General features: G+C 32.2%; 3 protein-coding genes across 3 annotated transcripts; 1 reads left to right on the top strand and 2 right to left on the bottom strand.

The window, feature by feature from the left end:
- Positions 1-627: 627 nt before the first annotated feature.
- Positions 628-1,913, bottom strand: LOC145003299 (uncharacterized). The gene is made up of 3 exons (XM_078962428.1): positions 1,383-1,913; positions 1,116-1,301; positions 628-1,037 (listed from the first exon to the last, which is right to left on the bottom strand). The coding sequence occupies exons 1-3, from the start codon at positions 1,872-1,874 to the stop codon at positions 753-755; spliced, it is 963 nt and encodes a 320-aa protein (XP_078818554.1). The 5' UTR covers positions 1,875-1,913; the 3' UTR covers positions 628-752.
- Positions 1,914-6,257: 4,344 nt separating this feature from the next.
- Positions 6,258-7,759, top strand: SBP1 (S-ribonuclease binding protein 1). Its single transcript, XM_078960994.1, has 4 exons — positions 6,258-6,440; positions 6,535-6,626; positions 6,738-7,054; positions 7,159-7,759. Exons 1-4 carry the CDS (start codon positions 6,361-6,363, stop codon positions 7,684-7,686), a joined length of 1,017 nt encoding a protein of 338 aa, XP_078817120.1. The 5' UTR covers positions 6,258-6,360; the 3' UTR covers positions 7,687-7,759.
- A 1,259-nt stretch (positions 7,760-9,018) lies between these two features.
- On the bottom strand, positions 9,019-11,211 carry LOC145002089 (protein DCL, chloroplastic-like). Its single transcript, XM_078961388.1, has 4 exons — positions 10,680-11,211; positions 10,443-10,557; positions 10,094-10,272; positions 9,019-9,156 (listed from the first exon to the last, which is right to left on the bottom strand). The coding sequence occupies exons 1-3, from the start codon at positions 11,057-11,059 to the stop codon at positions 10,096-10,098; spliced, it is 672 nt and encodes a 223-aa protein (XP_078817514.1). The 5' UTR covers positions 11,060-11,211; the 3' UTR covers positions 9,019-9,156; positions 10,094-10,095.
- Between the last annotated feature and the right edge of the window lie 2,869 nt (positions 11,212-14,080).

The raw sequence follows: 14,080 nt of genomic DNA, 5'->3' as shown, positions 1-14,080 counted from the left end.
TTGTGATTTTGATTGTGATTTTGAAATTGAAGTCGTCAAAAAAAAGATAATGATGTGTTGCAAAAAAAAAAAAAATTATGTTTTATAATTGTATTACATTGCATTTAACAAGGTAATAAATACAACATGGGGTCGAATCATATTGTATTTATTAACAATAACATGTTAAATATAATAATCTCTATAAAAAAAACATGTTAAATAAAATCACGAAATAGATATTATGTTTAATAATTTTTTCTTTTAATATATTGACTTAGAAGGTCCTTAGTATCTGTCTATTTGATCCATTTAACTCATGTATATTTTTAAAATAACTTTTAGTTAACAATTTTATCGATTAAAAAATATAAATCAATACACTACCTACAACTAAAGTTGAAATTGCGTCATTCTTAAATAAAATGATAACGAGGTAAGTGTTGAAAAAGTCATACAAACTTACAAAGAAGCATTAAAGGAAAAAAGAAACAAAATTTTGAAATCTATTCATTTTGCTTAACGAAAATTAATTAAACTTAATTTATACATTACGCATTTTTCGTAAAAGCTTGCACGTCTTATGTAGAATCTCGTATTATTTTGCTTTTTCCATCAATGTAAATGCAAAAACTAATTTGACAAATATTTCAATGAAAATATATTTAATTATTGATTAAATGTTCAAATATTTATCCACTATACAAAACTAGCAAAACCATATCAAAAATATACTTCCCCTTTATACATCAGCATTCAGCAAGATGAATCGATTATAGAAACTTGCACTTATTTTTAAGCGACATTGGAACATTGATCTTCTTAGGATCATAAGCAACTGAACACTCAACTCTGTGGTAGAATTTCGGTTTCACAAGTTTACCCAGAACGTATCCTCTTGATCGAACCACGAAGTTCAGCTTCAATGGCACCGGTGACGTCGGCGACCCTTTCAAGCTGTTTATCCCCTGTCCGCTTCCGTACAATGGGATCTTATCCCCGATCACTGATATCGTCAACAATCGCTGACTCTTTCTCGATTGATAAAACTTTTTCATCTGCAAAATCAAAATTCGATCAGATATTCGATTAATTTGAGTTGTAGTAATTTTGGGTGGGGGGTTATTAGGGCTTACACTGCCGGAACCAACTGCAATTTGAGAGAAGGAAAGATCAATCGGTGTGGACGTGACATGGAGGCCGAAAAATGTAGCGGTGTTCCGGAAAGTGAACTTGACGGTGGCGTTCGTCGTCACCATATCAGTGGCTACTCCGGTGGAATCCGACCCGGCTTGAATCACAAATCTCTCAAATTTAATACTCTGAAATTCATCACAAATCAGATACTACAATTTGATCAATAATTACTTTTTTATTAATCACAATTGAATTAATCAACTAACCTTCATGGTGAGATTAGGTTTTTGGGGTTTAGCAGCGCCGTATAAGATCAAAGCGAAGAGGAAGAAGAGAATCAGAAAACAAATAACACAACCCAAAACATAGCAGCGACGAGGGATGGGTTTCTCCGAGTCGTCGTCTTCGAGAAGGCCTTCCTCTTCGATGGAATTGAACTGTTTTTCCCACGACTTGGCAAAACTCTTCATCGCGATGTCGTTAGGGGAGATCTTGCGGGCTCCATTGGGTTTGAGGGAGCCGGAAAAGCGAGTGGAGGATGATTCACGGGAGTGGCGGCCGACGGAGGAGTGGGAATGGGGAGGGGAACCGTTGGGGCTGAGCAAGGCGGGAGTGGAGTGGAAGGAGATGGTGGTGAGGTGCTTGTCGCCGTCGTGGGATGGGCTCTGCACGTAGTAGGCCGGACGACGGGGAGGAGAACGCGTGGGGGATGACGTGGTGACGCTTGTGGCATCGGAATCGGTCTTGGTGTGGTGCATGTTGTGGGAATTTGGTTTGGGAGTGGGAGAGGAGACGGTGGTAAAGTTATATATGAATAGAAAGTTTTGACTTTTGACAGCCACACTACAGTTGGCAGAATACCAGCAGCACCCTTCACCCCCTGGCTCATTTCGCTTTCCTTCGTATGCCGTGTAAACAACTTTCTCCTTCACACCATTTTAAGAGAAAAAAAAAAAATCAAATTATTAGAAATGATTAAAAAAAAATGGTTTATGAATTATATCAATTAATTTGAAATGGCTCAAATGTGGATCCGCATTTGATTAGGTAACTTAGTCTTTTTATTTAAAAAAATCTGGAATGTATTATTATTACGTCTTCGGACTCTCATAAAATGGATTAGGGATATAAAATGGATTAGAAGGAGATTAGTATAAACCATGCAAGTTGTTTATAAAATTAAAATAATTTTTTTTTAAAAAAAATTACATTTTAAAATTATATTCAATTAAGACTTAAAGTTTTTAACAATTAAATACAAAAAAACTTTCATTTGTTTAGAGTTTTTTCATAAATATAAATATGATTAATATTTATAGACATTCTTTTAAATATATTTGTTTAAATTTTATTTTATTGTCTACTTATGATATTTGTCTGATCTTATTATTATATTTCTTTATTACTATGATCTTATTATATTTTTCTGTTTGACATATGATAGTTATCTTATAATATTTTCTTTAAACTAAAAGAATAACATAAAATTACAAAAGGTTAATCTTTAGAAAAAAAAATTATCAAACAAATGATATAAGTGTTTTTAACATCGCAATTATGATTATCATAGATAAAAATGATCATTGTCATATTTGGGTAAGATCAGGGGTATGATCGTAGGATTGGATCGTAAGATCATATAATTGATATCCATCATTCTCGTAATATCAAAATGTACAAGGTGGATGATATTCATCGCTTTTAGCCTACTTGCCACATTATTGTCATGTAAGCTTTTCTCTAACCTTTTTCTTCTGTATTTTTTATCTCATAATACATGAGAACTAATCTTTTACATCCCTTCCAACTCACTTAAATTTTTTTATTTAAAAATAATCACAAATTAAATAAAATATACTATATATATATATATATATATATATATATATATATATATATATATATGTGTGTGTGTGTGTGTGTGTAAAGAAGAGAAGAGGATAGTAAGAGAGAGTCTAGAGAGAGACATGGGGAAGAAGCTTGGATTTAACAACCCGCCAAAGGACAGCTCGATGTTATTTCTCTCACCAAAAATTTGTTGTCTCAACGTTACCACCACATATCTATCAAAAGTTGTCGTCGATACCCTCCACCCTAAGTACTTTTATGAAAATTTCACTAAATCTAATGTCCACGAACTACACAATAGCATATTATGTAACACCTATTTCAGGTATGAACTAATCCATTATATTGTAAGTCTTTTTTCTGGGTGGCCACGGCGTGGTGGAGCCTCACAATGGCGTGACAGTGTTTTCAAAGATCACAGGATTTAAAAGTCCCATCATGACGTGACCATATGTGCCACAACGTTGTAGCTGATTTTAATGAAACCATAATTATTGGACTTTGTGCCTTATTTAGAAAAATGAGGAGGTTAGGGTTTATTCACCCCCATCCTCCATCACTCTCAAACCCTCAGAAACCCTAACCCCTTATCTTATTGATGCTCTCGGAGCTCATTTGCTAGGTTTTGGTGATTTATAAGGAAGTAGAGGAAGATCTTATGCAAGAGACCAACAAGCAACATTCCCAACCTCTTAAAGCATCTTTGTTGGACTATTTGTAAGGATCTTGATCCAGTCTTTTATGTTTTCCTTGCAGATCTAGAGTTATTTTGCTCAATAAACTCTTATATTGGATTTTGAATGGAACAAAGAGATAAAGTTTACAACTTTATGACTCTTAGGAGTCCCAAGGACCTTATATCTCATAGATCTGAAATTTTTTTGTGATTTGGAAATCTTACATGAGATCTGGGTCCCTTTTCCCTATTTTGACCTAGATTTGGGGAATGACATGCATGTCCATAAAGTTTACATTTTTAAAGATCAATATGACCCCTAAAAGCTTTCAAGAAATTTAGGACTTGTATCTCATGTGATTAAGGATTGAGTGGATGAGTTAAACATCTTAAATGGCCTTTAGAACCTAGGTTTTGAGATCTTGTCTTATTGGTGTGTCTTAATGAATAAAGTTAGAAACTTTATCCATCAAGACGTTAGGAAGGAGTAGATATGGGCTTTTGAGCTTTTGATAATGAGTTAAGAGCAACTTAACTCGAATAAGCTATTCAAACTGGTCCCTATGTGGTAGCAAGCAAGGCTAGTCGACTGTCTTATCGTTTTATGCCCATGGCGTGCCCAAGGAAGGTTTTGACGTGGACGAGTCTTAATGATGTGGAATATGTCTTTGACCTTTTGACTTGTGACCTGATTTGAATATTGGCCAAATCTTAGTTTTTGAGAAGTCGATTGATAATGTACCTTGTATGATTACCTAGGTGGGGTATAACACCTATATTTCCGCACACACATATACACACACACACAGAAGGAAAGAGAAAAAGAAAGAAAAAAAGTAGCAGTTGAGTATCGACGGAGAGGTGAGTCTCTTCACTGTACTTGTGGGTCAACATCACCAATGTTGGCCCACTAGATTATGTTTGTAGAATGATAGTTGACTTTGTGACATATGCTGATATGCACACATATGTGTTTGTTGTCTTTATGACTCATGTTGATGATATTGTATGTTTATCTGTATGGGTGAAATAGGCCCAATACGGGTTGAAAGATATTGAATGAATTGACATAAATTCATGGTGTGAAATAGATCCAGTATAGGTTGAAAAGATACCGAAGGAGTTGAAATAGACTCAGGGGTGAAATACACCAAATTTAATTTATGGATGATATGTATATATTATTTGGGTTATTTTGGGGAAACTTACTAAACTTTGTGCTTATAGTTTTATGTTTATATTTTCAGGTACTTCCGGTTCGAAATGGTAGGGACTGACATGATCGCACCGCATCCACCGGTATTTCTGCATTTTATGATATAATTTTTACTTTGATGACTATTCTATACATTATCATATTTTGATGGAATTTGGAATGAATGAATGTTGGATTTGATAGTTTAAAAATAAAAATTTCAACATAATATTTGAGACGTTACATATTAAGTACTTTAAAAGCAAGAAAATTGTTATAAATTGTAATAGGAAACATAATTTTCGTAAGCTCAAGGGTTGTGGATGCAGTGAGAACTAAGGTCAAAGTGGTATGACTGTAGTGAACACATGCAAATCATGTGCACATATAAACAAAAAAACATCCGTTTTTTCAACGAATCATCTATACGAATTAAATGTATAGGTTTGGTGTCTTTTTATTTTCAATTCTATTGGAGGATGGAGTGGTCGATAAGGTTGTATAGTTTAGAAGAAAATGAAAAAATTGAAATTGAAGTTTTGACATAGAATGCTAAATCGTTTTCTACTTAACCTAGAGTTATTATTTATTTATTTATTTTAAATAGATATTGTTTTTGTTTTAGTTCATTTTCTAGTTTATCTAAGAAATTCAAAAAACTTGTATATAAGTACTTTATTTTCGAGTCACATTTGAGTTAAAGTTTTCAACCCTAACACTAACCTTATCCGTTTAGTTTTCGTATGGAGTTGACTAAGTCATTTTCACATTATAAAATTACTTAACCCAAAGTTTATTTATTTATCTATTTATTTACATATGGTTTTGGTTTTTGTTCTTTTTCTTGTTTATCTACATATTTCAAATATATATATATATATATATATATATATATATATATATATATATATATATATATATATATATATATATAAACAAATCATTTTCAAGTTAGATTCAAATTAAAATTCTTAACCCTAATCTTAACCGTTTAATTTCCGTATAGTATTGTGTCAACCGTTTATTTAAAATGTTTGAAATATATCATACAAACTTGTTTATTTTGTATCAAGTTAGTGTGTCGCGTCCGTTTTCGTCTCCTCGTCAGCTACACGAATGAGATCACCCATTAATTGGTTTACCATCTAATGGTGGATTTTTACATGATGATATTATGATAACATGATCTTGATAGAACTAGCGTTAAACATGGTTATGGAAAGACACATCTATTTTATACCCTTTTATTTGGTGCACAGTTGAAAACATTAAAAGTAAAGGGACCATTTTCCTGCAAAAATATCAATTCATTACAGAAAGGAAAACATTTTCAACACGACCCTCCACTTTATGCCATTTAACATTTTGCCACCAAAGTTACTCACATATAAACGGCGAAGCTAACGACAGGGTATTAGTACTTAGGGGACCAAGAGGCAAATACGATTAGAGAATCTTTCTCCTTTCATCCTGCACAAACCCCTTTCTCTCTCTTCGCGTATCGCTCTCACCATCGTCGCCGGGCATGGCTATGCCTGAGCACCACCAATTCAACAACTTCCTTCAACAACAGCATCAACAGCAACAGCAATCGAAGTCTTTCAGGTATTATCGAAAACCCCCTTGTTCATCGATTCAAAACCCTAGAACGAATCATTCTTATATAATCTTCAATTTTTTGTTTTATTTGGATGTTTAGAGATATATTCAACAACATGGAAGGTCAGATTTCACCGCAGATTAACTATATAAACGCCGATCAAGCTCATCACCCTCCTTATATCCCTCAGTGTAAACCCCCTTTTTCTTTGTGTATTCCTCAACAAACAACTTTTTTGTTAATTGAAGTTAAAATTCTCCAATAACCTGAAATAAAAACTGTTGATTTTCAATCTGGTGCAGTTCATGTGGTAGGGTTTGCACCAGGTACGGATGTTAGCGATGGCGGATTCGACTTGCAGCGGAATTATGATATGGAATCGAGAAAGAAGAGGCCTAATGAGCAAGAGTTCTTCGAAAATAACAATACAAATTCTCAGATATCATCTATTGATTTCTTGCAACCTCGATCCGTTTCAACAGGATTAGGTCTGTCTCTCGACAATGGTAGGTTAGCTTCATCTGGCGAATCCTCTTTTGTTGCTGGGCTTATGGGAGATGAAATCGAAATGGAATTGCGTAGACAAGATGCTGAGATTGATAGGTTTATGAAAATCCAGGTATATATTATGGTTAAGACGCCATTTATGTGCTCAATTCTCTCAAACAACTTCTGATTATCTGATACGCATCTTCATTTCCCCCTTTTTTTGCTTTCCAAAAGGCCGATAGACTCAGGCAAGCAGTTCTTGAGAAGGTACACGCCAACCACCTTCAAATAATCTCACATGTGGAAGACAAATTCATCAAAAAACTCCATGAAAAAGAATCCGAAATCGAAACCATCAACAGAAAAAACATGGAACTAGAATCACAAGTCGAACACCTCGCCATGGAAGCTGCCACCTGGCAACAACGAGCTAAATACAGTGAGAACATGGTCAACACCCTGAAAGTCAACCTTCAACAAGTTTACACACATGGGAGGGATAGTAAAGAAGGGTGTGGTGATAGTGAGGTTGATGACACAGCTTCTTGTTGCAATGGTAGAGCTATTGATTTTCACCTTCTTTGCAAGGGTAATAATGGAATGAGGGAAATGATGACGTGTAAGGTATGTGGGGTGAATGAAGTGTGCATGCTTTTGTTACCATGTAAGCATCTTTGTCTGTGTAAGGAATGTGAAAGTAAGGTTAGTTTGTGTCCATTGTGTCAGTGTTCCAAGTATATAGGTATGGAGGTTTATATGTAAGGGATTAATGTGATGAATTGTATTAGATTTATGTGGACTTCTTGTTGTTTATTAACTTGTTTTGATTTCATAATTGTTGTATGGTTTACTTCTTTTTTAATCGATGTGTTTATTTTGACACAAAGCATATAGCACAATTTAGTTCATATAATCGATGTGTTAACTAACACAAAGTTATAATGTATACAACACAAATAAGACATTGTGAACAAATATAAATACTAGTTCATTTTGGTAAAACTTTTCGTGTGATCTACTAGGATATGATCTTGCAAAACAAAAAAAGCTATTATAAGTAAGTCTTAACAAACTTGGTTTTCCTATTAAGATATCTTTTTTCTATGTTTGTATTCACTTATTTTCTTCCATTTCTTTATATATGTCATCATCTTTTACAATAATTTTCAAACATTAGTTATTCAGATAATAGTACTTAAAAAAATGTCTCATTTAATAAGTCATTTAGTGCAAACAAATTGGCTTCTTCAATCAATTTATGAAACAATATAAACTTAAACGTTTAAAAGGTGTATTGATTAACAATCAATAAAATAAAATAACACTAACTTCTTTACAAAATAAATTAGTTAAAGATCAAAAGAGTATATTTGCTTATAGGTAAGGTTGCTTATTTACAATAAATTTTAAAGGTTATTTATTCAAATAATAGTACTTTGAAAAAAATGTGTCATCTAATAAGTCATTAAGTGCGAAACACATTGACTTCTTCAATCATTTCATCAAGATTTTTGATTAAACAATATAAACTTAAACATTTAAAAGGTGTATTAATTAATAATCAATAAAATAAAATAATACTAAATTTTTTACAAAATAAATTAGTTAAAGATCAAAGAGTATATTTGCATATAGGTAAGGCTGATCGTTGTATTTTGATGATTTTTATACAAATGTCTTTTGTATTTATCAAACCAAACATTGATGACGTAATTCAAGAAAGTTAAAATATTTTTACCAAATAATTTTAGTAAGACACATTTTAAAATTATTATATATGTACAAGAAAAAAGATTGATCTAAGTAGGACAAATGACTTGGTATGCTATTGCATTATCTTATTCCATAATAAAATCTGCTATAATTATAAATATATATAAAAAGGTTATATTTAGGAATATGAAGAAATAATAATATGTATGAGATTATAATCATTTTCTCTATACTCGTTGAGGCTTGGAAAATTCTTCTACTTTGAAGAGTAGAAAATTTAAAATCATTATTACATCATGACAAATTTCCTCAAGAATTTGATACATTTTAAGTACATAACAAGATAAATTCTCTATAAGTTTAACACACAATTTAACTTATAGACTATTTATTACATTAATCTAGTGCAACTCAACAATAGATCAGATCCTATTTTATCCAAAAGATGGTTATTTCCACATGTACCAAAAAATGGCTTCAAATCTCTGACTCATTAACACTATCCCATTTCAATAGGTCCTGAAAAAACACGTGACATAGTCACAATATAAGGTTACACTTATATCGAGTTCACACGTTATGTTATAAAAAATAATAATTACATAACACAACACCATGTTTAACATAAATTAAAACCATATATAAAAAATGCAATAAAATTTTAATAGCTACTTTTGCATAAAATCACATTCTCGTGGGTATCCAGTTTGGCGCTTCACAATGAATTCAACTTTTTATAAATGTCAATCCATAAAGTCTAACAACTTTGTCAAAGTCTCAACAACTATAAGCAAGTCTACATCCAAATTCTAACATATTTATCTAAATATGTTATAAGAGTTATTCAAGTCTTTAATCTATTACGTTTGTTATGTAAACATTAACATTTATTTATCGAAATATGAACCATAAACTTGAAATTGACTCAAAGTATGCACCATTTCTATTATAATGTAAAACTTATTTTTGAAAATAAATGTTTATTTTGAACAACTCTTGTCCACTTGATTGATGATGTAAGATGGAAACTTCATGGCAACTATGATAAATATCATAGTCATTGAAAGAAATACCTAAGGCGTGGTTTCCTTTTTCTTTTTATATAGACTAAATAAACCATCTTAATGAGACCAAATGACCATTTTACCCTTACATTCCAAAATGAATAAATTTCACAATAATTATCTATTTTATGAATACTCAATAATTTTAGTTATGAGGAAAAAATAAGAAAGGCAAATAGGAAAAGTGTTAGTGTCTTAAAATCTTAATAGTAAAAAACAAAATAGCCCATAAATCATGTCCCCATTAAGGAAAAGAAACACTCGATCTAACTTAAACATAATCAGCAAAATGATTATACCAATATTCTTGTAATTTGTAAGGAAAGTGAACGTTATAAACTATAAAATAAAACAATAGGTACAAATACAATTTGAATTTTGAAATATACCACCTTCAATCATGACGCCTTCGCCTTTGAAAATGCTGGTTGATAAAACTGTCTGCTTGTAAAGGATATTTTTTCTTTATAAACGCCTTCACACATTTCCAATATGAAAAGTCAACCATTTCTCCATTCTTACGCACAATGAATAGACATCTTGAGCTTTCAAAATCTGGATGGTGTCCAACCTGTTAGGGATTTTCATTTTATGACATCACAAGAAAAACGTTTGAGTTAATTCCTATGAGTTTTGGATTATAAAAATGTATCACTAAATACAGAAAGAAATTAGAACAAAGTAACCATATGTAAGAATCTTGAATGTGTTGTGAAGAAGGGAGAAAATTCTAATTCTAACCATGATGTAATCAATTCCACATCCAATTTTCTTCTCACTCTCGGGATGATGTGCTAACAACCTCTGTAGAATGATGTTCTCATGCTCGGAGCTTAATCTCTCACCAATTTCATATCTGCAATACCAAAAAAAAATGAGAACTTTAAGCAATCAATAGTAAGATACCATTCAATTATTCAAGAAAACGAATGAATTGTATTCAATTAGAGAAGAATCGATATTTAACAGAAACCCTACTTGCCCGAATGAAGAATCATCCTAACAAATCCAACCAAGGGTACAGTATCCTCCAAAATTCGATCCTCCCAATCCACCCAGCTTTCTTCCACTCTTTCCATTGCCTCATCATCTTCGAATTCAGATTCCCCTTTCGAAAACTCTCTGTCATAGTCCTTCACCTCCACGGCCGGTTTTCTCAATAAATCAGCGGCGGAGTAAGCAGCACCACCCTGCTGGGGGCTGATATCACCTCTGCTAGTTTTCAAGGCAGAGAATGTCGTGTGACGATAATGGAAAGAAAGGATTGAAGGATTCGTTGACGACAAGTGGAACGGAAGAGAGACATGGGTTCTGTTATTGAGGTAAATGTGAGAAGATGACCATGAAATTGATTCCATTAGAACAAGTATTAGGGAATCGGGATGTTATAAACCCTAATATCGTTCCAAGTTTTGAGATTTTAGCTCGAAAAAGGGCATGCTAGTAGTAAAAGAGAGCGACTGGCAAGAAGATAACAGTCGACAGACCAAATTTGCAGACTCCTACTGATAGAGCTGGCAAAATGATTCAACCGGCTGATCTAAAGGACCCGAAACCCATTCCAATATTAATGGGCTGGATTTAATTTTAGTCTTGTTATTTAGGGGTGTTTGGAGTTCTTTTTATCGTTATAAGTTAAAAAATATAATGATAAAAATAATTTATTGAGTGGAAACAGTTGTTAATAATAAGTCATTCATTTTAACTTGTTAGTTTAGAAGCTAGTAAATAATAATTTTTTTTTCAAACACCCTTTTAAAGTATTCGAGTTATTTAATAAAATAATTATATATCTATAAAATATACAAATTAATTATTAGTTTTTTTTTTTACTACAAAACAACTATGAAGTTCATTAAACAAAGCAAATGAACTTATGAGGTTATTTTTTATTACATAAAAGTCGCTTTATTACAAAGAAGTTCGTTAATTTTGCCAAAAATTAGTGAAAGTATTCTCAAATGTGCATCTTTAGTTGTTGAAAAAGAAAAATACAAACAAAATAATTAAATGGTAAGAGTAAAGAGAAGAAGAACAATGATGTAATCGTGTCACGGTTGATTTTGTGTAGGTTCTCCGGTGCGGTGTTCTCTAAGACTGAAAGGAGTGATAGCATGTGATAAAATATTGACACGTTATATTTTTATAGACAGGTAAGCATAATATGATGATATGGAATGGTGATGTGGTTAAAAGGTAAGTATTTTTTTTTAAAACCAAATAAATTTTTATTTGACTATTTAAATAAAATAAATTATAAAAAAGGTACAAGTTGTTAAAGATAAAATCGCACACATTTAAAGCATAATTGATCTAATGGGACCACTTGTTTTCTCTTTCCTCTTGTCAAGAGAATAGCGAGACACTTATAGCATATATACTTAGCGAGGAAACAAGGAATGATAACGAGTTTTGAGAGGGAGGTAGCGAGCCACTCCCTTCAGCCTAACACTTGTTACCTAGGACTCCACACACAACATAGAAGGTATAACACCAAGCCTATGAATGACCTAAAGAGACCGAGCATTGCGAAAGTTGATTATGCTATTTTTTGTATAAATTTCATAGCTCTCTTGATTCTACTTTGGAGGAAATCATCATTCTCTTGAAGAATGGTAATAAGATGAAGAACATGAACGTGCATAGTCTCAATGACAATGTACCTTAAACAGGGGCGAAACACAACCCTTGAACCGGAGGGGGGGGGGGGGGGGGAGGGGGCCAAAAAAAGATTATATTAACAAAATTGTAGATTATGCTGTCTTTTGATTTTCAAATTAGGTTGATATTTAAAAGAAGAATGCTTTACATAATATTTATGAATGAATTTAAATTTTCTAACTAAATTATAATTTGAAAAAAAAAACTAGCGGCGTAGTTTGTTGCCCGGTTGTCTTCTGGCAATATGTATTTACCTCTATTATGTTATATATTTCAACAGAAAATTTAAAGAATTCAAATATATTATACCTTTGATTTACAAAACACAACATAAAATATTGTTTATACGTTAATAGATTTAAAATATTAAAATGATAGATAGCAAAATTATCCTATATTAAATTTTTATGAGAATTATAATAAAAAACGTGTTATTAAAATATTTAAACAAATCCATTAATCTACGTATACAATTATCGTGAACAATATATTTAATTTATATATAAAAATAAGTTATTAGGATATGGAATTATAATTTAACAATAAATTTATAAAAATAAAAATAAATATATAAGTAGGAAAAACACAAGTACCCATGTATTGGACAGAGTGTTTTCTTTTTTCTTTTAAAACCCTAGGATAATACTAGAAAAGGTGCATCAATTTATCTCCATTTTTTGAAGCGTTTTCCTTCAGTTGACCAATAATGAGATAAGAAAGATGCAAACAGGTGAAGCCAGAGAAGCAAAGCAACATCGGAGAGGCAAGGTAACACCGGAGATACAAAGCATCACCGCCGCCAAGGCATGAAGGTTTAGCCATGATGGAGAGTTGAAGCAATAACGGTGCAACAGTGGCAATTTAGTGTTTTTTTTTAAAACTTTTCCTTATTGTTTTTCAGTTCTTCACAAAGTTGTCAACTTTCTTGTTCATTTTCTTGTAATCTTATATGTTTACAATCAGATTTGCTTCATACGTCGCTAATTAGTATGCCAAAAAACAGGGGGGGGGGGCATGGCCTCCCCTGGCCCCTTAAAGGATTCGCCACTGACCTTAAGCATGAGAAATCAAAGAGTTAAAACAAGATGTCCATGAAGAACATCAAAGATTTACCCAAAAGATCCCATGTTGAAAATGTGTCTTAGTATAGTAAATTCATCGAACATGGTTAGAAAGAAGAGGAAACTAACCAGTACGTGTGTAGAGATGAAACAACCAATAAAACCAAGGAAAACTTGGATGCTCAAGCTACCTTAGTAGCTAGAAAGTTTACTAAACTAAGATATAAGGCAAACTAAATAAAGAATCTCATTGAAGATGTTATAATAGGTAGATCAACATTGTCTCTAATTCCCCTTCTCTTTTTGCATAGACGAGGGTTTTAAAACCCTAAAAGGAGTTATCCTTAAAACTTTCCCTCATTTGAAATTAAGGCACAATATTTCCTTAATTCTAAGTATCACTCCCATAGCTTAATACTAATCATATCTAATTCCCATTAAAACTGTTAATTAACACAACTTACCTATTATGCGCAATTGATGAAAGTTATAACTTAGATCATAAAATGACATTCTGCTTAATTACCACATACCTTGAATTTCTTTTTGCAAAGGCTTGCATCTTTAATCATCATTGTTTAATGCCTACACCTAATTCATTATAAAACAAGCATTAAATATAAATGGTTAAACTATAAATAAGGTTAAAACACATGC

Source organism: Lactuca saligna, chromosome 6 (assembly GCF_052625555.1).
Source record: "Lactuca saligna cultivar CGN05327 chromosome 6, ASM5262555v1, whole genome shotgun sequence".
Lineage (NCBI taxonomy): Eukaryota > Viridiplantae > Streptophyta > Magnoliopsida > Asterales > Asteraceae > Lactuca > Lactuca saligna.
The sequence above is the reverse complement of the archived record's forward strand: the minus strand, read 5'-3'. Positions and strand labels throughout refer to the sequence as shown.